Raw genomic sequence first — 22,205 nt, forward strand, 5'->3', positions numbered from 1 at the left:
CGCAGTCTCTCCTCGTAAGAGAGATGCTCCAGATCTCTCATTATCTTTGTTGCGTCCCTTGGACCCTCTCCAGTAGTTTTTCTTGCACTGATGAGCCCAGAATGGCCTCAGCACTCCGGATGTGGCCTCACCAGGGCCGAATACAGGGGTAAGACCACCTGCCGGGCCCACGCGTCCCGATGCCCCCCAGGATACCACTGGCCCTCCCGAGCGCAAGGTCACGCTGCCGGCTCATGATCAAGCATCACCCACCAAGGCTCCCGCGCCCTCCGGAGCCGCCGGGCCGCGGTGGCGGCGGTGGCGGCGCGCTCGCAGGGGGCGGGTCGCAGCGGCAGGAGAGGCGCCGCCTCCCCGCCCGCCCGGCACTGCGGGCCCGAGTGCGAGGAGGAGCGGCGGCGGCGCGGTGCTCCTGCCGGGCGGGCGGAGGTGAGCGGCGCCGGGGCCGGGCCGGGGCGGGACGGGCCCCATCCCAGCCGGGCGCTCCTCGGCGCGGCCGTGCCGCCCATCGCGGCGGATGGGCCGCGGCTGCCCCGGTGTCCGGGCAGGCTCTGGCGGTGCCGGCGCTCCACGGAGCGGTGCGGCCCGGCCTCGGGCAGCTGCGGGGGCGCTCCGGTACCTGGCGGGGCCGGCGAGCCCCCGCCCCGCGGCGGGCGGGCCTGGCAGCGCTACGCCGGCCGTGCCCGGCGGGCGGTGGGGCCGCCGCTCCTGTCACGGGCGGTGTTGTCGTTGCAGCTGGAGATGCCGGCCCGGACCAGGGCCCCGCCGAGCTGCTCCGGGCTGGATCTCCGCACCGCGCTGCCGCCCGCCAGCCCGCCCGGGGGGCAGCGGCCCGCGCCCGGCCTCCCGCGCCTCAGCCCGCGCCCCGTAAGTGCCCGCCCGAGCGGGGGTCACACACACAGCGGCCCAGCTTGCCCTGGTTCGGTTTTCTCCTCCCGTAGTTACTTTTCCAGGAGCAGTTTTTCACGCGTGTCACCATCTGGCTGACATACCTCTGTGATGTTCTGTTAGCGAATCTAAGGGCATATGTCAAATCTATGTCACTTTTATTATTTTTTCTAACTCTGAAATGAGATCGTTTGTAAAAGAAGGTTGGTTTTGTTGAAATCTCTTCCTGAACAACCCACCTCAGCTGCTTCTTATCATCTGCTTCCTCTTTATTTACTAATTGATTGCACAATAACTTGATGGAAAATCTGTCCAGGGGCTGAAGTTAGGCTAACAAGTCTTTGTTTTCCTTAGTCGTCCTCCCTTCATTAAGCAATATGTGCTAGTCTGCCTGTCTTGTCATCTCTTAAGTTCTGAAGATGTCACTTTGGTCAGCATTTTAAGCATCAAAGGCTGATTTCATAATTGTCTGCTGACTTGAAAATCTTTATCTTATCTTTAACTTTATCCTTTACTCTTAACTTACCTTTTCCACTTTGACCTCACCGTCTGTCTCCCTGTAGAAGGAATTTCTTTAAATACCTATTCACAGTTAACTTCTGCTGAGGGCTGAAATAAAGAAGACGTTTAACAACAGTTTTCTCCGAAGTTATAAATCTTGCCTTCTGTCTTTTGTCTTTTTATTGTATTTATGGAACTTTTACTTGTTGCCATTTATCTTCTTCACTAGTTACAAACTCACTTCTGTAGCATTCTTGTTCTGATTTAGTCCTTACATGATGGCACTGTTTCTTTGTCTTTTTATAGTGCTCCTTAGCCATGCACACAACATTTTATTTTTTTAATCTTGTGTGATTTTTCAGGTCAGGAAAGCTCACCTGTTGCAGTTATACAATCTTGCCTCAGAATTGCAGTTGTGCATTTAATATAGTCCCTTTCAGTAACTGCTAGCACTCTGCTCTTATACAGCTATTAGATTACTTGTCTAAAAGTCATGTCAGCCTGTTCCCTGAGGGTTTTTTATGAAGTCTGTTAGTTTGATTCTGTTACTCGCATTGTATTTTCCTTAGAACAGGCAGTGAGAAACTTTAGCCAGCAGGCCAAATTCAGCTCACCAGAGCAATTCATCATGTCCAAGTCCTGTGTGCCCACTCTCCCCAGGATCCTTTGGACTAAAACTGGAAGTAGGCTGCAGCATGGTTAAATGGTACTGGTAGCCCATTTCCTTATGGTGGTTCCCTTTCAATCTCAAAGTTTTGCAGCGCATTCTGGTTACATGGTAAGAACTGAAATGGGCCGCTGTAATCACATGGTGAAAGCATACATGTTCTGTCACATCCAGTTACATCTCTTATCTCATTAGGTATTCTCACATTCCTGGGTGCAAACCCATCCTGGTACAGGAAATACTGGTAGTTTGGTCATGTGTTAAATATGTTTCAAGTCACATGGTAAGGAAAAAGTCAATGCTTTTTTGAGTGCATGCATAAAAATCTTTGTGCTCTGCCTCTGCCAGAAGGATTCACTGTTAGAATCTTTTTTTTTGAATACTAACTTTGTGGTCACTTTCACATATTGCTTTCTGTCTTTAACTTCTGAGTCCAGTTTTGGTGAGTTTGTAACTTCTAGTCAAAGCTGAAAAGTGCCCATTCTTCTAGTAGCTTCCTCTAATTTCTGAAACACAAAGCTGCTTTTAATTGTGGGAGGTTGTTCACCACACATGCTGTATTACTGGCCAGTGGCTGGTTAATGTCCTTCACTGGTGATTAATTACCATCATATCAGCTCTTGGATGGTAGCTCAGGAAAAGGTTCTGTGTGATCTGTTGTTGATTGCTCCCAAGATAGCAACCTTGTGGTTCCTTTTGCTCCTTCTTAGCCTGCCTCTCCTCAACGCTTCCTTAATTTTCAGACTTTATTCCTGTTCTTCAATTATATTGGCTTTGCCTGCCAAGCCCTTGGTAGCAGGATGGGGAGGAGTGCTGTAGGGCTGGTTTCTGTGAGAAGCTGCAGAAATCCTGCCCTGTGTCTAATGGGGCCAGTGTCAGCTGGGTCTGGGATGGACCACGGCTCGCCAGGGCCCAGCCCATCAGCAGTGGCTGTTATCTCTCAGGTTACATAGGTAAGAACAGGGGAAAAAGTGATTGCAGCTACAGAACAGAGGATGAGAACATGTGAGAGAAACAACTTCTGTAGACACCAAGGCCAGTGAAGAAGAAGAAGGAGGTGTCCTGAGCACTGGATCATACATTCCCCTGCAGCCTGTGGTGCAGGCCATGGTGAGGCAGCTGTGCCTCTGCAGCCCATGAGGTTCATGGTGGAGCAGAGATCCACCTGCAGCCCATGGAGGAGCCCACACCAGTGTAGGCAGATGCCTGAGAGGAGGCTGTGGCCCCATGAGAAGGGATGGAGCAGGCTCCTGGCATGGACCTGTGGAAAGAGGAGCCCACATTGGAGCAGGTTTCCTGGTAGGGTTTGTGACTCCATGGGGACCCACAATGGAGCAGCGTGTTCCTGAAGGATTGCACTGTGTGCAAGGGACCCTCACTGCAGGAGTTTGTGAAGAACTGTAGCCTGTGGGAAGGACTCACACTGGAGAAGTATGTAGAGGACTCACCTATGGGAGAAACCTCATGCTGATGCAGGAGAAGGACTTCTCTCCCTGAGGAGGAAGCAGCAGCAGAAACAGCATGTGATGAACTGACCATAACGTCCATTCCCTGTCTCCCTGTGCTGCAGAGGGGGAGCAGGCAGAGAACCAGAATAAAGTTAAGCCCAGGAAGAAGCTTACTGGGGTGAGGGGAAGGTGTTTCTTTAGGATTTGTTTTACTTCTCATTATCCTTCTCTGATTTTGATTGGTAATAAACTCAGTTAATTTCCCCAAGTAGAGTCTGGTCTGCCTCTGGTGGTAATTGATGAGTGATCTCTCCCTGTCCTTATCTCAGCTCATGAGCCTTTCGTGGTATTTTCTCTCCTCAGCCCAGCTGAGGAGTGATAGAGCAGCACCTTTCTGGACACCTGACCTCCAGCCAGGGTCAACCCCCGCCAGCAATGCAGAACCACCTAGGTCGGAACTGTGGTTTCGTGTGCAGACTTCCCTCCTGAGCATTGTTTTGTTGGTTTTTAATGTCTTTCTTAGTGCTTTAATGCAGTTCTGTGAACAAGGATATAGGGGTATTTATTTTATTTTCCTGTGAGCCTTAGCTTCTGTTCTTCTTCAAAACATCCCTTACTACACTGAATTTGAGTCCTGAAATTATCTTCCCTTTTATTATTGGGTGAAATCTGTCTCTTCCTGCCATTAGCTTTCTATGAAAGGCTGTCCCATGTGTTTGTCTCCAGGATTTATTTTACTTGCCTGGATAGAAAATTGTGTTAAGCATATTTGTGACTCATGGCCTTGAATCCTTTACCCTTGCATCCACAGTTAATCCTTATATATCCATGGCCAGACCAAGCAGTCTGACCTAGAAATGTCATTAATGATCTCACAACTAGGTCTTGATGAATTTCTTTTCTTGATAAATTTCTTTTTTTGTTTCTGCCATCGGATCCACATGGGCAGCCCATTTTCCAGGCTGACAGGTGAGTGTGTCAGATGGATGTTCGTCATGGTGTCATGACATTTGCATCTTTGAGACTTTTGCATCTCCTCCTTCATGGCCAGGAGAGGATATCACAATAATAACTTGCATAAACCTTTAATGGAATTCAGCTTCCATGTAGTCACTGATCTCATGCTGATCACAGGCCAGTGCTCTCTACATTCTACTATTTCCCAATTTTCTTTACATGTTTCTACTCATTATTCTATTCACCATTAGTTTCAGGTGTACAAAGTTATATTGTGGGCCAATATTCCAGGGCAGTGGAAGGTAAGAAATAAAAGATGAAAAAACTGTTGTTCACTTCACTAACTATTACTGAAGTGCCGAAGTACTTTGTTGCTTGTTTCTCCTTCTATTGGTGACGCATTGCAAGACAAAATTGATTAGCACAAACTTGATTAAGGAAAAAATATAATATGAAACTTAGAAGCAAAGATTTTGCTTCCAGAGGTGTTAATGGATTTGGAGGTCTCATAAAATTGTATAATGCTGATTTTTCCTTCTTTTCTTTTTTCTTTTTTCTTTTCTTCTCTTTCCTTTTTTCTTTTTTCTTTCTTTTTTTTTTTTTTCCTACAGAAGTCATTGTAGGTTTGGTGTCTTGGAAGTATGGAATCAATCTCTATGATGGGGAGTCCCAAGAACCTCAATGAAACTTTTCTACCAAATGCTGCCAATGGCATCAAGGATGCCAGTAAGGTCACAATAGGAATCATTGGAAGCGGAGACTTCGCTAAGTCATTGACAATCAGACTTATCAGATGTGGGTACCACGTGGTCGTAGGGAGCAGAAACCCTAAACACGCTGCTGACTTCTTTCCCCATGTGGTTGATGTCACTCACCATGAAGATGCAGTAGCTAAAACAAACATCATTTTTGTAGCCATACACAGAGAACATTACACCTCTTTATGGGATCTCAAACATTTACTTGCTGGTAAAATTCTGATTGATGTCAGCAATAATACAAGAGTAGACCAGTATCCAGACTCCAATGCAGAGTATTTGGCATCACTTTTTCCCGATTCCCTAATTGTCAAAGGATTCAATGTCATTTCAGCTTGGTCACTCCAGTTAGGACCAAAGGATGCCAGCAGACAGGTAAATGTTTCTATTTGTATTAATTTAACTTACTTGTAAGACAAAATGACAGGAACTGAATGTAACAGCCAGAGCTCATGAGATTTACATTGCCTGACTTAATATGTCTAAAATGTTGGACCTTCAGGTTACATTTTAGTAACCAATAAAACCTTTACAGTTTAGTTCATCCCACTGTAAGACAAAGAAAATAAGTGGTCCAGTTTTTTCCCTGTGTTGCCTGCTTGTCTTTAAACACTGCAGAGGAAATGTGGATACTAGTTTAGAGTGAACAACTGACCCTTTGGTGACTACGGACAGAGCAGAGTTGAGTCTTTATGTTTTCCGTAGGAGATACATTCATGTGTTTCCTTATGCTTTATACAAGGGTAGAGACAGTCTTTTCCAGTGCATTTTAGTGGCAGCATTGGGGTGAACTATTAAAAGAGATGCACAGAAATCTCAGGTCCCAATCCCAGAGGTCGAGTATCAGCTGTTCTAAAAATGCTTGTGTTCAATGTAGCAGCAAAGTGATTGAAAGAAATTATCTAGCTTTTAAAGTGCCCCAAAATCATAAATATGGGAAAAGAAGGAGGCACATGTGTTTCTAAGTGATCATTCATTTGATCCAAGGCTGCTTGGGAGCATCATGTTCAAATTCCTTCCCAGGATGTTCTGCAAATCCATCCTGTGTATGGAAAATGCACCTTTATGTTTTTCATGTTTTGCTGAAGTGATGTAAAGGATTTAGGCCTGTGCAAGCATCCAGTCCTTCACAGCTTTATGAAATCTGAGAAGTACATAAGAAATAACCAATGTAACATGACTGCTGGAGACTAAATTCAGTTTTCTGGCACTTCAGGTAGATTTAAATGGAATGCAGTTGGTGTGGAATTGGCATAATCTAAAAAATAACTTCACCATACTTCTTTTATCCCCTTTCAGAATAGCACAACACCACTTCAGTCAAAACAGATCATATTTGCTTCAATGCAGATGGTCAGCAAATGGTGTTGGGCAAACTATAGTCCACTGTAAATTTTAATGGAACCTTGAAGTACTTTGTAGCAGTACACTTCTTTCACTGTGTAATAAACTGGCCTTTACAACAAGTTCTTATTTGGCTGCTAGTTTTTATCTTTTCTGTTAAAAAACTCAAATCTGAAATCTGTGGAAATAAGGTTGTGAAATAAGGCTAAAATTGTTACCCACTGAGAGATTACACGGTTCACTGCTTCTCAGTCTGTGGATGCTAAAGTTGTTTTAGGGTCATGGTTCAAGATTCATGTATTTTTGAGAGGTTTTGGATTTTCTGAAATGCTTTCAGCTGTAGCTTCAAGTTAGTCCAGTCCTGTAGACGTTTCAGTATGACAGGTTTCAGTGTACAGATTACCAAGACATTCCTCATTATTAAATCAAAGAAAAAGCCAATTTTGTTTTGATTACTCTGTTGCTAAATCAATGTGCATGTTTGCACTTTGGCTAGATTTTTATGTGATTTTATTGTCATGTTGACGATATAAGCTGGGATAAAGTGTACAGTTCTAGCAGTTGTGTTGTAGTTTTGATTTTGAAGTGCTGAAGGTTTTTGGTGGATTTTGCTGGTTTTTTGTTTACCTTTGAGTCTTTTTCTCTAACTACAGACAATCCCTTGACTCTCCCAACAGGTCTATATATGCAGTAACAATGTTCAGGCTCGCCATCAAGTTATTGAGCTTGCGCGTCAGCTCAGTTTCATTCCTATTGATTTGGGGGCATTGTCATCTTCAAGGGAGATTGAAAACCTACCTCTGCGACTGTTCACCCTGTGGAAGGGGCCTGTACTGATTGCCATTAGCCTGGCAACATTTTTCTTCATCTATTCTTTTGTCAGAGATGTCATCCATCCGTACATGAGGAATCAGCAGAGTGACTTTTACAAGATTCCCATTGAGATTGTGAACAAGACCCTGCCAATTGTTGCTATCACTTTGCTTTCTCTAGTATATTTATCAGGACTTATTGCAGCTGCTTATCAGCTTTACTATGGCACTAAGTACCGGCGCTTTCCTCCTTGGCTGGACAGCTGGCTCCAGTGTCGAAAGCAGCTTGGACTGCTGAGTTTTTTCTTTGCAACAGTGCATGTGGTCTACAGCCTCTGCTTGCCCATGAGGAGATCAGAGCGGTACTTGTTCCTCAACATGGCATATCAACAGGTAAGACAGTCTTTAGTTCCATAGGCCAAAAATGCCTTGGCCGGGTGCATATGGCTCCTGAATACAATAATTGGGTTTTTCTTAATCTGTTCTACCGCTTTTGGCACAAAAGGTTATAGGTTATTTTATACATAGGTGGTGCCAGGTAAGGAGACTAAAATAAATATCTGTGCATTTTGGTCACCTTGTGGGTCAATCTGCAGTCAAGTTTGCATGGTAGGGGGAATCAAGGACATGTCCTACTGAAATTCCTGACAGCATTATAAACAAGAAGAATGTAGGATAGACAGGATAAGAGCAACAGCAGGAAGATTCTGAGGTATGTTCCTTTCTATGTACACTTAACATATGGGGGAAGTATGTATATCATAAGTGCATTTACAAATACGAAAAATATAAGGGCAGATACTGTAATCATGCTTACAGATACAAAAGTGTTCCTTTTTGTGTTCCAAAAAGGATAAAAAGAAGATGCTGATATTTTGTAATATTTTGGACCAATGCTAAAAATACTTCATTCTTTTAAAATTCTGTGGACATCATCTATTGCAGCCAATAGAAATTGACTCGTAGATTCCAGGAACAATTGATCTTGCATAACCCTGAAACATTCTCCGACAAATCTGTCATCCTCTAGAAGAGCGTCTGATGCTGCTGTCTGTCAGTGAGACAGCTTATTGTAACCTTTAACGTGGCAGAAAAGCAGCATTGCCAGAAAAACAGCATTGCCATTCACCACATCAAATCTGTAGGAAAGAGAGGAGTGATAGAACAGAAAGGAAAACCAATAAGGGAATAAAATCAAATGTAACAAATTAACAGGGAGTATCACAAACTCTAAAAGAGCTAGCATCAAAAATTGAACTTAAGGGAAGGGCAAAACTCTAACAGGCAGCAAGAAACCGTAATTCACACTTCAAATTAGTAATACTAAAGGATTCACTGGTACTTTACTAAGAAATTATCTTAGTTTTAATGATACTGCAAAACTTGCACTTGCTAATATTTCTGGCGCACCATTTTCAAGACACGTCATATTGCAGTAGTTAACCTGGAAGTGGGAAAAAAAATTGAATATCTAAGTTTCTTAGTTGTTAAGATCCTGAATTGTTTCTTTTTTCTGGTAAAACTCTCCAGCGAGAACTATCTTGGAAAAATCTGATGGCCATAGGGAAAGAGAGAAGCGACCTGGACTCAGCATAGAAAAGCTGAAGAAAATTATGCTAAGCTATTTCTAAATGAAAAAAATCTAAAATCTAATTTCTAAATTAAAAAGAAGTTGCATGTTTATCCATCTTGTGTTACAGAATTTAAGTTTGCAGAGTCTGAAGAACACAGCTCCTGTTTTACAGTGTATAAGAACTTGCAGAACTACTTGATTTTATAACAGTATTGTTGTAAATGGTATATAATGTTACATTTTCTTTTAGCATCTCATCTAAAATTTCAATATTTTTAATCTAGCAAAAGCCAATACCAGCAGTAAGAAATAGTTGTTTTTCTCCAAGGCATGAGGAAACCTCTGAAATATTTGACCTCACTTCATAGTTGTCCTGTGACTGTGAACTTCAAGTCAGCAAAATAACTTCTGTTGGTATTTTTAATATTCTTTAGAATTAAGTTCATCTTTTCTGTTCTTTCATCAGGTTCATGCAAATATTGAAAATTCTTGGAATGAGGAAGAAGTGTGGCGAATTGAAATGTATATCTCCTTTGGAATAATGAGTCTTGGATTGCTTTCCTTGCTGGCAGTAACTTCCATCCCTTCAGTAAACAGTGCCTTAAACTGGAGGGAGTTCAATTTTATTCAGGTGTGTTACATTTTAATAAGGGGGTTTTGGTGTTAACAAGAATTCCTTCATCACAATCATGATTGAGATCATGAACAAAAGCTCAATGTGACAAGAGCCTTTTTTCCCCTCTGTCTCTGGTAATTCAATAAAAACAACAATTACTTAGCAAATATGTTACTGTGAAGGCACATCAAGGATTTCATGAGTGTAGAACAGGACTTTTATTTTACACTTCTTGATCTTAAGTAACCAACATAGCTAAGACCAAATGATCACTAATCTATTCATTTTCTGTTCTTAGATATTCTTCCTAAATTTAAATTAGATAAATTTGGACAAACCTGCTAAATGCAGTGGTACTGATGAGATACTTGTATAGGTAGATGCACACAGCTATTAAAATTGAAGACAATTTTCCCTGCAAGATTTTTATTGCACAACCCTCTGACAGCAGTGGTGCCATTGGTTAAGTTTTACTTCTGTCCACTGTGGGACTTGACACAGCTCTCAACTGCATTATTCCCATTAGCTGAAAATACCCACTAGTTAAACATGGAGCTTTGCTTATTAAAATCAGAGGCTTCTCAAGGCCCTGGCACACCACCTGCTGCCTTCCTTCCTCAGGTAAATACCTAGAACATGCAAATCTAACCAGCATAAAATACTGAGAAATGTGGACTTTAATGAACAGCTCAGTGCTTGCCTTTACACATAACTGCCAGTAGTTCTAGGTGGCAGTCAGCTATAACAAATTTTACTAGGATTCAGTTGGGTGAAAATTCCTATGTGTGCACAGTTTTAGGGTTTGTTATGTTTTGTTTTCTGACTTTGGCTTTAGTACTGTAGTCTTAGCTCAGTCTCTTCTGATTAACATTTTTTTTCAGCTTAGCCTAATGATATTGCCTAACTCTGAGTCCTGATCACTTCAGAATGTGGGCACTGACTTTGAAGTTCAGGGCTTGGGTTGCGCTTCATAGTTTACAGGTATTTTAAAGAGAATGGTGGGGAACACTTCAAAGGCTGTAGTTGTTTGACGTCTGTCTGTAATGTCTTTTCCTTCTGATTTCCATTACTGGAAAAATGCAGGTAAACCTACAAAAAGTTTGCTGAAAAGTTTTTCCAAGTGGAGTTACCCTGATAGAACTGTTTATTCACAGTCATGGTTTTGAGCCTTCAGAGAGACTAAATACTCAAGTGTATTGTTACAATATCTCTGCCATCTGGAGTTCTCTGTGTGGGACAATAGTACTGCTGTTGGGTGATATAAAGCATGAGTGCAAAAGGGAAAAATATGTATTCACTTGTGAGTGACATGATGCCTTTATCCAGTAATAATTTCCAGCCACAAAAACAACATTTTTGTCTAATTTTTCCTTACTCATATTTCGAAATTTCAGGCTTGTATGACTGAGTCAAAACCCACACAATAATCACAATAATGTATCTACAACTGCATATTTACTGCATTTCTACTGTAAATTAAGTCAAAATAGTTCCAAATCTAAATAATTATGAACTTTAACGACCCATTTGTCAGTATTTTGAGGAACTTGTTTGGGAGTAAGTTGTTTGCTCAGGATGTATGTTACAGTTCATACTGTATTATGTGCAGAAGATAACTGGTATTGGTAATGAACTATGATCATTTGCAATTCTTAATCACAGAAGTATTGAACTACTAAAAATTTCCTTAAAGTTAATGAGTATTTACTTTGTCATTAATTCTCAGGATGTAAGTTATTCTCCATTTAGTTACTTGTCAAAAAAAATCTTCTTGCTTTCTTCAATCAGAAAACAGACTTTCAGTGATTGCTCTCTAGAGTAAAATGAGTCTGTATTTCTGTATAAGTTTCACTGTCCCCAGTATGCAAGGAGAACAGATAAAACATGATACTTTCTCTATTCTGCATTTTTCTTCTACTGAAGTTCAGTTCAATGAAGGAAAATTTAACTTTCTCAATTAAAGAAAGAAATTAAAATTTCTCAATCTTTTCTATGTCAGAGGGATAAACAGCAGAACTACTAACTAACCTGTCATCCCATTGCTGCTTTTCAGTTGGGAAAAGCAGTATTTCTCTAGCTTTAGTCCTGAATCTCAGATGATTTGCTTCAACAGCTGCTGGACTTGTTCCACATCTGACAGATGACGAATCAGTCAGTCAGCACACTCAGACAGTGTCCCAGTTCAGTACTTCCCACCGAGAGCAACACATTCTTGCTTGCTCATCCTAGTAAATGCAGTTTTATCAAAATAAGGGTGTGGCCTTTTCTAAATAGTTTTACCACGAAAGTATAGTCTTGAATCCTACTAGGAAAATCTAAGTTTATTAAAATGTACAGTATAGACTAGCCTTGTTCCAGTTGAACAAGCCCTAAGCAGCATCTCCCCAGCCTACAGCAGTTCAAAGAGTCTTCAAACACAGTCTTCCTAATACTCTAAAGAAACCAGTTGTCAATATTTTTGCACAGAAGTAAGTAATTGCTGTCTTTGATATCCCAAATTCTTTTGGAGATGCCTTCATCTTACCTAGCCTGGTTTCAAACACAGGTGTCAGCAGCTCCAAAAATTCCAGCCTGCTTCATCAAGGGAAAAGGACTTTTGAGAGGACAAGTAGTTCAGGCTTCACTCACAGTATGCACAAGAACAAAGTGAGATATGAGATGGTTTAATAGTGCAGAAGGAAATTACTCTGTCAGTCCTAGAAGGAGCTAAGAGATCAGCGAAAAAGAGGAATTGCTACAGAGCTGACCACTGTACAAAACAAAGGTCTAATTACTTCATCATGATTTGGAGAGAAACACTCATAACATCCAGCTAGAGGAACCACAGAATGAGACAGTGATGAAGAGTTCTCAGGAGGAGATCCTAGATGACTGAAACTTAGTGTGAAACTTTGCAGTCACATTAACATAACCCAGAGCTGAAGTTTACTGAGAAAAGCAGCAGGGAAGAAAGCTGGGGCTGATAAACTAATGCATCCATTTTCTTAAATGCCACTTCAGTATTCTTCTTTTTTCTCATCTAAATATATTGGATAAGGAGCAAAGGAAGACATGGGCAAGAAATACAAAAGAATTCATATTTTGTCAGAGCAGGCAGAATAAACAGCTTAAACCAACACCCTGTAAACAGAAAAAATGACATTTATTGAAACCAGTCCTTGACTGTTCAGATAAAATACAAGGAAATGGACAATGTTGTCTGCAAGCTATCCTGCACTGGGTCCTTCAGTCTAGTGAGGAAAGTTAAACTGTAAATATATAATGTAAACATAAATGGCTGCTGCTTTTGTTTTTCAGTCTAAGACTTCAAGTCCAAACCCTGTTATTTAAAGTGGCAATGGAGAGAGCAGACTGGTTTTGAAAGCTGAGCTTCATGGTTTTTAGCAGAAAACAATACAAATGTGCCATTTGAGTGGTAGGACGCTGATTTTTGTAGATATTCCTTTTTTCTGCTAACCCAGTCCTAAAGTTTTTTGGAGGCAGTGTGAGTAAAATATTTCTCATGCATACACTTTGAGGAAAGGCTGCCCTGCCTTAGTTCTCCCACAAGAATAGGATACTTTTTCCCCAGAGTAAGGTAGACTGATAGCACGTTTATGGGTAAGATTCCAGTCAGAAGTTACTACAAACAGTTTTTAAGTTTAGCAATAGCCTGTTACACAGAGAATCTGAAGTATATCTTGCATGAATGTTGAATTTAGAAAATATCTTCTGTATATATAAGTTGCTTGGAACTACTTGACCATTGTGAATGTAGAAATTCCTGAAGCAGATTTGCCCCACAGCACAGTTTTGTCTCTAAATACGTACATCTTGCTGGTAACATTTTAGGGGTTTTTCTCTTTCATCTTTCCTGCTCCTCTAACTTTTGTTGGTTCCTTTCTCAAACAATACCAGTTTGTCCAATTTATCAGTAGTCTTGGCTGGAAATCACCCGTATTGGCTAAAAGCTGACTTTGATCAGGAAGGAAAAGAAACAAAACAGGGAGGACTTAGAGAAAAGCTAAAAGATTTGGGAGTCCATAGGAAATGTGCTAACGTATTACTCAGCTTTCAGGAAACAGCATTATGGAAGATAAGAAAACAAAGCAGCCAAAGATACTCTTCCATTTTTCCCAGCAGCCATCCTAAAGCCCAGGTAGAGGGTTGCCAGGAATTACAGCTGATTTTGCTGCTCACTGTACTGTTCAATGTGAATTTACCAGTAAAGAAACAGTATTTCTTCTTGCTGCTTTCAGAAGTCCTCTGCTCTTAAAGGAATTATCATCTGGAGCCTGGTAATGGTAATTAAGGGCCCAGTTGAAGAACATAGCTGACATTAGTAGCTGACAGAAGCTTAGCAATGTCTTCGTTAGTTTTTTAGATGTGTAGTTGAAATTGTGCAGTACACACTAGCACGTGCTCTACCAACACTTCAGAGAAGCATATGGCAACTCTTCACAGGGGAAAAAAAAAGAACTTAATAAAAGTGCATCATATGTTTTTCTTGTCCTTTCATTGTTAGTTTAAAATATACTGGATGTACTTCTTAGTTTCCATTTTGACCATTAGATAGACATATATAGATGTCTCAAAACTATAGCTTGCAAATGGAACTAAAATAAGCACTAAAATAATTGGAAATTATTGTATAATATTTCCCTTCTATTTCTTTTTTCAAGAATTGTTATATTTCTCATCAGTAATCCTGATGAAGAAATGAGGGATATGATTCACTTGTGCCCTTCTCCCTGCTGCCAGTAATATAACAATGAATTCAGGACAGTCATACCAACAAAAATGTGCAACTACATATTAAAACATCAGGTTTGATCATATTGTTTGCTGTCCAAATTTCTTACCAGAAGTTCCATTCAGATACCACATATGCCATTTTCATATCCTCAAGTGTTTGTCTAAATGTTCTGTTTACTATGGGATATTTTGGGAACAATTTTTTTTTTTTAAGAAAAAGTATGCAGCATATCTAAAGATTAACAAAATAGCCCTGAAACCATTGGCAAAAAAGAAACATAAGTATTGGAAAGTCAAAAAACAGGGTAGCGATCCCAAGAAATTAATAGAACCATTTTCCTTTTATACCATTATACTTGTGAATCCTTGCACATAGTATTAGCTCAGACATTCTTCTTGCTTTGGAAGCTGCTTAATCTTGAAGTAGAAGGAATCAATTCTTTCACTACCTATTACAGACCCTTAGGCGGCATTCTTCTTTGCTTGTCTGTTTGCTGGAATTAAACCATACCTTGGTAGCCAGTTACCTTTCTTAATTCTCATTCTCTGTTTCAGTGATTTTCTACAAATGTTTCCCAGCCACGTTAGTCATTACATCAGTTTTGGCCAGAAAGAGTTTTTCTTCATTTGATCACCACCACGAGTCAAAGCATAGTAGTCCTCTTTTATCATGGTTTGGGAAAGTTAAGTTGATGCGTTGTCAAATCTACGAAGCATTACAGCTACAGGGTCCTTAAAAAAGTGGATTCACAGAACTGCTGAGTGATCCCTGTTATCACCACATCCTGTGGCAAGCTCTAGATTTATGTGCTGAGAGATCCTTCCTCTGCAGGCTGCTGTGGGAACCCTTTGTTTCACCTTTTATCCAGCACTGCCGGTTTATGGTAGACTGCAGCACTGCTAGTTCAGATATTCCCATTAACCAGTCAGCAACAACTGAAGGAGAAGGTAAAGGATGGTTTATGCTAACATCAGGCAAGTGGATGTAGGCCTTTGTGAAGCAGAAGTAAGCTGTGCATCTCAAAGTGATAAAAATAGGCAAGTTTAGGCCCAAATCTCTTCCAACAGAATTGCATTGTTCCATAACAAGGAATCTTGGAAGTGATCGATCCTCATAGTTAAGAAATAGGAGACCTAATTTCCAATCACAATGGATGTTGTTCTAGTAAGTACTGTGGAATTGTTTCTTATTGGCATACCTGTCGTGAAGTTGGCTTCCATTACTTAGAATTTGGGCAGACATCATTTGAGTTTTGACTAAGGCCTGTAGATATTAGCAGAGGTACTCTGTAAATCAGTGCTCAGTTCAGTCAGTTAATTTCAGAATGGTAACTTGAAACCATCTATTGCTAACTTAATGTAGTGAATAGGTAAGAGATTTTAACTTGATGTCTAATGGAAATGTTAAAATAATCCAAATAATGTATTAGAGCTGTCAGGTGAAGGACCAAGTGCTACTATATCTTTTTTTTCCTGTTTTCTCTTTCTTCACAGTCTACACTTGGATACATTGCTCTGCTTATAAGTACTTTCCATGTACTGATTTATGGATGGAAGAGAGCTTTTGAAGAAGAGTATTACAGATTTTATACACCACCAAATTTTGTTCTTGCCCTTGTTCTGCCTTCCATTGTAATTCTAGGTAAGATCATCTTACTTTTGCCATGTGTAAGTAGGAAACTGAGGAGAATTCGAAGAGGATGGGAGAAAAGCCATGTTATAGAAGAAGTAAGTGGGTCTGTTCCACATCTCTCCCCAGAAAGGATAACTGTAATGTGATGATATTTGTTAACACTGTTGTACATGTTTGGGCTTTGGGTTTTTCGTCTGTGTCAAATAAACTTGCATTTTTAGGAGTTTAGCTAAGTAGGAGTATTTGTAAGTCTCTTGCTTGACATATAGTACAAGCTCTTAACCAAACTATGAGAAGTTTGTAACTAGAAGACCACTATTTCTGATAACTACAACAATATTTTTGTTTTGGATTACAGAGGGCAGATGATTATGAAATTAAAAAAAAAAATCATGTTCCTTTGCACAGTTATATCACAATAATATTTTATTAGAACCAGGCTTTACAGATATTTTTTGCCTTAGAGCATATTTGTCTGAGTGCTCCTTACTAATATGGCATTTTCTGGGCAGTGTTTCTTCTATTAATACCACATTTCTGGGTTAATGAGTTCAGAATATAAAGTAAATTATTTAGGAAATAACTAAGGTTTGAAACAAATTAATTTGTAATGATCACAGAATCACAGAATGGTTTGAGTTGGAAGGGACCTTGAAGATCAGGAAGTTCCAATGCCACTGTCATGGGCCTTAACAACTTTCACTAGACCAAGTTGTTCAAAGCCCCATCCAACCTGGCCTTGAACACTTCCAGGGATGGGGCATCCACAACTTCTGCGGACAACCTGTGCTAGTGCCTCACCACCCTCACAGTAAAGAATTTCCTCCAAAGATATAAATCTAAACCAACTCATTTAGTTTATAGCCATTCCCCCTTGTCCTACATGCTATTGCCCTCTCCAGCTCTCTTGTAGGCTCCCTTCAGGAACTGGAAAGCTGCAATTAGGTCACCCCTAAGCCATCCCTTCCAGGATCCCTTCCAATTCTCTCCACCTTTCCTCACAGAAGAGGCTTCCCAGCCCTCTGACCATCTCGGTGGCCCTGCTCTGGACTCCAGCAGGTCCATGTCCTTCTTGTGCTGGGACCCCAGAGCTGGGTGCCGTGTTCCAGGTGGGGTTTCTCTCCCCAGAGCAGAGCAGAGGGACAAAACCTCCCTGCCCTGCTGGCCACGCTGCTTTTGGTGCAGCCCAGGACACGTTTGGCTCTCTGGGCTGTGAGTGCACATGGCCAGGTCACATCCAGCCTCTCATCCACCAGCACCCCCAGGTCCTTCTGGGCAGGGCTGCTCTCAATCCCTTCATCCCCAGCCTGTATGGATATTGGGGGTTACCCCAGCCCAGGTGCAGCACCTTGCACTTGGACAAGTGTATTGCACATGTACAGTATATTTATTTGTGTGTGGTTTTACACCATTACATGATTGGAATATGCAAACCCAGTCTCAATTATGGTGTGACTGTACATCTTGTAAGCAAAGGGTATTGTACTAAACCATCTTCTTTTTTCAAAGTATTAAGTAGGATTTTAGATCTTTGGCATCTCTTTATTTCCATGCATCATATAATGAAGATTCAAAACAGTGCTATACATTTATAGAAAGATAAGTGTGTAAACTAGTTTTTGATTTTTTAATGACTTTAAAATATGTGGAAATATTTTAAAACAAAAAGAAAAGCTGAGAATTCAGCAACAATAAAAATCCATTTTCACTGTGAAACTTCCAATATATTGGAAGTGTCACAATACTCATGTTCTGTATGTGTCTACACTGGAGTTTCAGTTATTATATATGAATTTCCCAGAATGTGTCTTAAATTCTTAGTATCTTTTTGTGCAAATCCAATCTTCTATTTTTATATAAAGGTCTAACTTTTACAAGTGTCTCTGGGATATGCCTGAAGTTTTGAGAAACCAAATTATTATTATTATACTTAAAAATCACTAAACATTGACATTTGCATTTGCTGTTGGTTTCTAAATAATGTTCACAATTACTTGTTACTACTGCTATGTCAGTAGTAATTGCTCTTCTCTCACAAAACAACCAAACTCAACTCATACCTTCAGGCTGCTACTGCTTAATTAACAGAACTTCTATTTCAGTGACTCAGATTGTGTATTTGGTCCTAATTTTCTTGTATTAAATTATATATTTTCTTATCTATATTTGCATTGTTTAAAAGCTCTAGTTTTCTTAGCTGAACCTTCTCTTATTATTTATTGCTTTGAAAGAATTTGTCCTATCATGTATCAGAAATACATAGAATTAAGCTTGAATTTATCCTTAAACATCACTGGTCCTGTCAATCTCATTATCTCTGCTTGTAATGAAATCAACAGCTTCACAGAAAAAGAAGATTCTAGAATCAAACTTTGCCCCCAGTTATGCCAACCTAAGCCTAAAGAATTCAGGTTAGTTGTTCTTAAATTAATTTAAAATTCTAAATATCTACAACAATTTTATTTTTATTCTAGTATCCAAATTCCCCAAACTTACCCATCAACCCTGTGTATATTCTGGGTTTGTTACAAAATGAGAGACAGTTGAACTTCCTTTCATTTTAAGCTTGTTCAAATCTAGAGATGAAAAATAAAATGCCTGCATGATGTTTTTTCAGAATTAAAGTATTTTTATATGTCTTTAGACATATTTTATATTGAATGAGAGGCCAATGGATTCTTGAAAATGGAGGTTTGTGAATACATTTTTTTGAAAAAAACAACTGTTACGTGGGTCAACAGATATTTGATACTTTATTTTAGTTCACAAATTTTCAATTTCAAGTAGCTGGAAAGCTCATATTATCCTCCTTTTTAAGCCTTGGTGAGGAGTCAGTTGCAAGGAAAATAATTAGTTTTATTTCTCCATTTTTGGAAAAATAAATTATAATAACAGCAATAATTGGTCAGGCTAAGGTCTTTGAGACTTGTCTCCAGTAGCTTACAAGTGGTAGATGCTTCTAAAAAGAAAGCAAGTGTCCAGTGATTTTTTTCCTAACACAACTTCTCAGCCTCTTGGAAATCAATAATTTTGGATTTATTTGAGACAGGTGCTGCCTCTGGATTACTGTATTTCATAGGTGCGTCCTCCAAAACTTTATCAAACTTTTTAGAAATCTGAAACTCTCTTATTTTTTCAACAGAAAAATAAATAAGGAAAAAAAGGTTCAATAAATCTATCAAATAAATAAATAAATATTTGCATTCTTTCTTTTTTCCAAAACCCAATAAGTTTGTGTCAGGGTATTTATTTTATTGTTCCTCCTCCAAGATGCAGCTGAGACTGGTGGTGATACACAAGTACAATACTTTTTTATCAAACATTCTAGACATGAACTGAAAACCCTCTTGCTGCTGGAGACAGATAGGAGCCTAAACTACTACAAAAGAGATTTTCACATAAAAATGAAGAACAAGTAACAATTATGACTTCTAACTTAACTTTGTCTGTAATGACATTCCAAAAGGTGGATACTTCTTAAAAGGCTTGCAGAATTGAATGTCCTGGACTGTTTCCTATTTCATTATTGCAGAGTGAAACCACACAAGGTTGAAGCATTGTGCTTTATTCCTTTACATAAATTTAACTTTTAAAATCTTAGAACATATCAAATCTTGGATAATTTTAATGGGATAAATACCACTCTACCTTCTACCCCAGTCCTGCACATGAAACCTAATTAAAATCACTAGAATGGGCTGGTATAACTGAGAGTAGAATTTCATACCTCTGAACAGATTTAAGCAGAAAGTATTACCATTGGCAATCTGACTACATTTGAAAATTAAATATGCTGCTATTATTTTATGGTAATTTTACATTTCTGTGGAATATGTAGTTAACATTAATGTTCCCTATAATTATTTAATTATTTTGATGCAATAGTGATAATGTTGCAGAACTATGATATTGTACTAACTGAAAATTACTGTCAAAGGCCATAGATATTGTACTGTAATGCATCCACTGACAGTATATACAGAAATGTATTGGCCCTCTTTCCTATGCAAAAAGTTACTTCATCATTAAATTTCTTCAACAATGATTAAACTGCTAAATTTTAAACTGCCAAAGATGTCTGGAGAGAGTAATCATGAGTCATTCTTATTTTAAAATTGTGTGTAGAAAATTAAAAATGTGTTTTAATTTTATATGTTACTTGAAAGGTTGAAATATTGAAGTATTAATAAACAGACAGTATTTTTAGATCAATTATATGAAGGCATTTTGTGAAATATTTGTGCTACAGAAGTGAAATATGATTTCCTGTTAGGCCATGTATTTACTTGTAACTGGAATAGCATGTTGACTTGCTATTTAATATTTTGTAGTGTTCTTTAAGGACCAATTTGTTCTAACAAGACACTGTTAAGCCTGAAGGTAAACGATGCTCATGCATTTAGCAAACTTTATATCCAGTATATGTTTAGTCCCACAAGGGATCTTTATTCATGTGACCAAACACATTGATTTCTATGAACTCTATAAACCATAGGCTTCTCATTGGAAAAATACCTGAGGCTAATTGTTTAGTTTAGATTGCCTAAATATGAGCAATTAAATTAATTTAGACATCTTAGTTACTTAGTAGAATAAATACATATTTTGGGGAATATTCTGCTATAAAATTATTTTTGTGTAACTTTATATAAATTGCTTAACCTGCCTAATGAAAATAAGTAATGAAATAAGCCTAATTTCTCTTTATAATTGTACATTTTAAAAAATAGAGCTTAATATGTGATACAGAATTGTACACATATTATAAAATGGAGACTTGTATGTATTTAGCAACAGATTATTTCTTTTCCGTGGATATTAAAGTATTCTTTCTTAACATTGTCTAAAACAGAGTTCTATCATAGGTTCCATGTGTCTTTAATTTTATCTTAAAATTCTATTAACATGTTGCAACTCTGTACAAGTTAATTAAGTGCACATGTTCTTGAATTATTTAGAGTTTTTGAGTTATTTAGAGATTAATTATTTTGTAATTGTTTTTCAAGTTCTTTAGCTTGTGGTAATGGTTACTGTGAATTGTTGCCACATTTAATTTTTTGTTCCAACATTGTAAATTATATGATGTGCCAAGAATATTTTTATTTGGCATTAATTGCCTATAAAATAGTGTGTCTTTGTGTTTGTGTCTGTATGGTATTAGCTGCCCAACTGGCATTAAAGGAAATAGTTAATATAAGGCAATGAGTTCCTCAGTGGCAATAAATTTCACGGGTATGAATATAGTTAGGAAACAGTTTTCCTCTCAAAGTTAGATATATCAGGTGCATAAAAATTAGTTAGATTGAATTTTTCAGTGTAGTATTTTCACATATGCAGTGGTAATGAATGCATCTGCATAGTTCCTTGCAGACAGTGCATCTCCTAATACACAAGGTTTTGATTTTTTGGCTGTTCATCCTGTAGTATTTTCTGTCAATATAATGAATAATGTTGCTGTACTGATATTGTATCACCATATGATACTGCTTGAATTAATTAGATTACAGCCTTTAAAATAAGTGACACATTTAACTGACTTGAACAATGATCTCTGTCATTATATATTGTTTCTCATGCCTTGTTGGCAGTGTCTTACCGTAAGCATAATATGTCTCCCTTGTGTAATATTCTCTTTGTAGCTGTGTTTGTCAGACTGTTCGTGCTGTCTCTCTGAACAGGGCTATTATAAATTATTAGTAATGCTCTTATCTATTTTTCCACAGACTGTGTTTTACACAAAAATCAATAAAAAAAATCAATGTAAGGTATTTTGCTTTTTCTTCTGTGTTTATGCAGAATAAATTTTAGCTTGTGTTTCTTTCTAATACATGGGTACTCTGATCAACATTTTCTCTGAAAGATAAAATTTGAATGTGAGTTCATAAAAATATTCTAAGGGCAGTTTATTTCTTTTTCAATGTCTGGATTACAGCTTTTTCACACAGACACACTGCATAGCTATATCCCTTGTCCTACTCTAAAATATTCTCCATGCTTTTACGAGCAAACACTACAGTACTACCAGCATATATTCAGTCCACTTTTCATTCAACAAAAAGTTTGGCCATGATGAGATTGCTAAGCACCCCTATGTTTGCCAAGTGTCCTGGTGTGTGTATGAAATAGAATTACTCTTCAAACGAAACAAACAGGTGAAGCACTTTGCAGTCCTTATTTTGGAAATACATAACTTCTTTTTTAAGAGGCTTATGCCAGCACAAGAGGAAAACAATACATGAGAGGTATAATGCTGCTTAACTGTCTATCAGCAGCATAA

At 38.9% G+C, this 22,205-nt stretch overlaps 1 protein-coding gene across 4 annotated transcripts; it reads left to right on the top strand.

Annotated features, from left to right (window-relative positions):
• The first annotated feature begins 324 nt into the window (after positions 1–324).
• STEAP2 (STEAP2 metalloreductase) lies at positions 325–21,696 on the top strand. 4 transcript variants are annotated; one of them, XM_038129279.1, is made up of 6 exons: positions 325–426; positions 5,070–5,591; positions 7,238–7,765; positions 9,412–9,576; positions 15,790–15,937; positions 19,257–21,696. In XM_038129279.1, the coding sequence occupies exons 2-6, from the start codon at positions 5,100–5,102 to the stop codon at positions 19,265–19,267; spliced, it is 1,344 nt and encodes a 447-aa protein (XP_037985207.1). In that variant the 5' UTR covers positions 325–426; positions 5,070–5,099; the 3' UTR covers positions 19,268–21,696. The 4 variants fall into 4 exon arrangements, with proteins under 4 accessions (XP_037985207.1, XP_037985204.1, XP_037985205.1 ...); XM_038129277.1 differs by adding an exon at positions 733–864 and having other exon boundaries at positions 372–426; positions 15,790–21,696; XM_038129276.1 differs by having other exon boundaries at positions 15,790–21,696.
• Positions 21,697–22,205: the final 509 nt, after the last annotated feature.

Source organism: Motacilla alba, chromosome 2 (genome assembly GCF_015832195.1).
Source record: "Motacilla alba alba isolate MOTALB_02 chromosome 2, Motacilla_alba_V1.0_pri, whole genome shotgun sequence".
In the NCBI taxonomy this organism is placed as follows: Eukaryota; Metazoa; Chordata; class Aves; order Passeriformes; family Motacillidae; genus Motacilla; species Motacilla alba.

Excerpts from the sequence above, each read along its gene's own strand:
- STEAP2 (XM_038129276.1), top strand. The coding sequence starts at position 5,100 with ATGGAATCAATCTCTATGATGGGGAGTCCCAAGAACCTCAATGAAACT. Across the intron at positions 7,766-9,411 it reads TCAACATGGCATATCAACAG|GTTCATGCAAATATTGAAAA; the intron begins GTAAGACAGTCT and ends TTCTTTCATCAG. Across the intron at positions 9,577-15,789 it reads GGGAGTTCAATTTTATTCAG|TCTACACTTGGATACATTGC; the intron begins GTGTGTTACATT and ends CTTTCTTCACAG.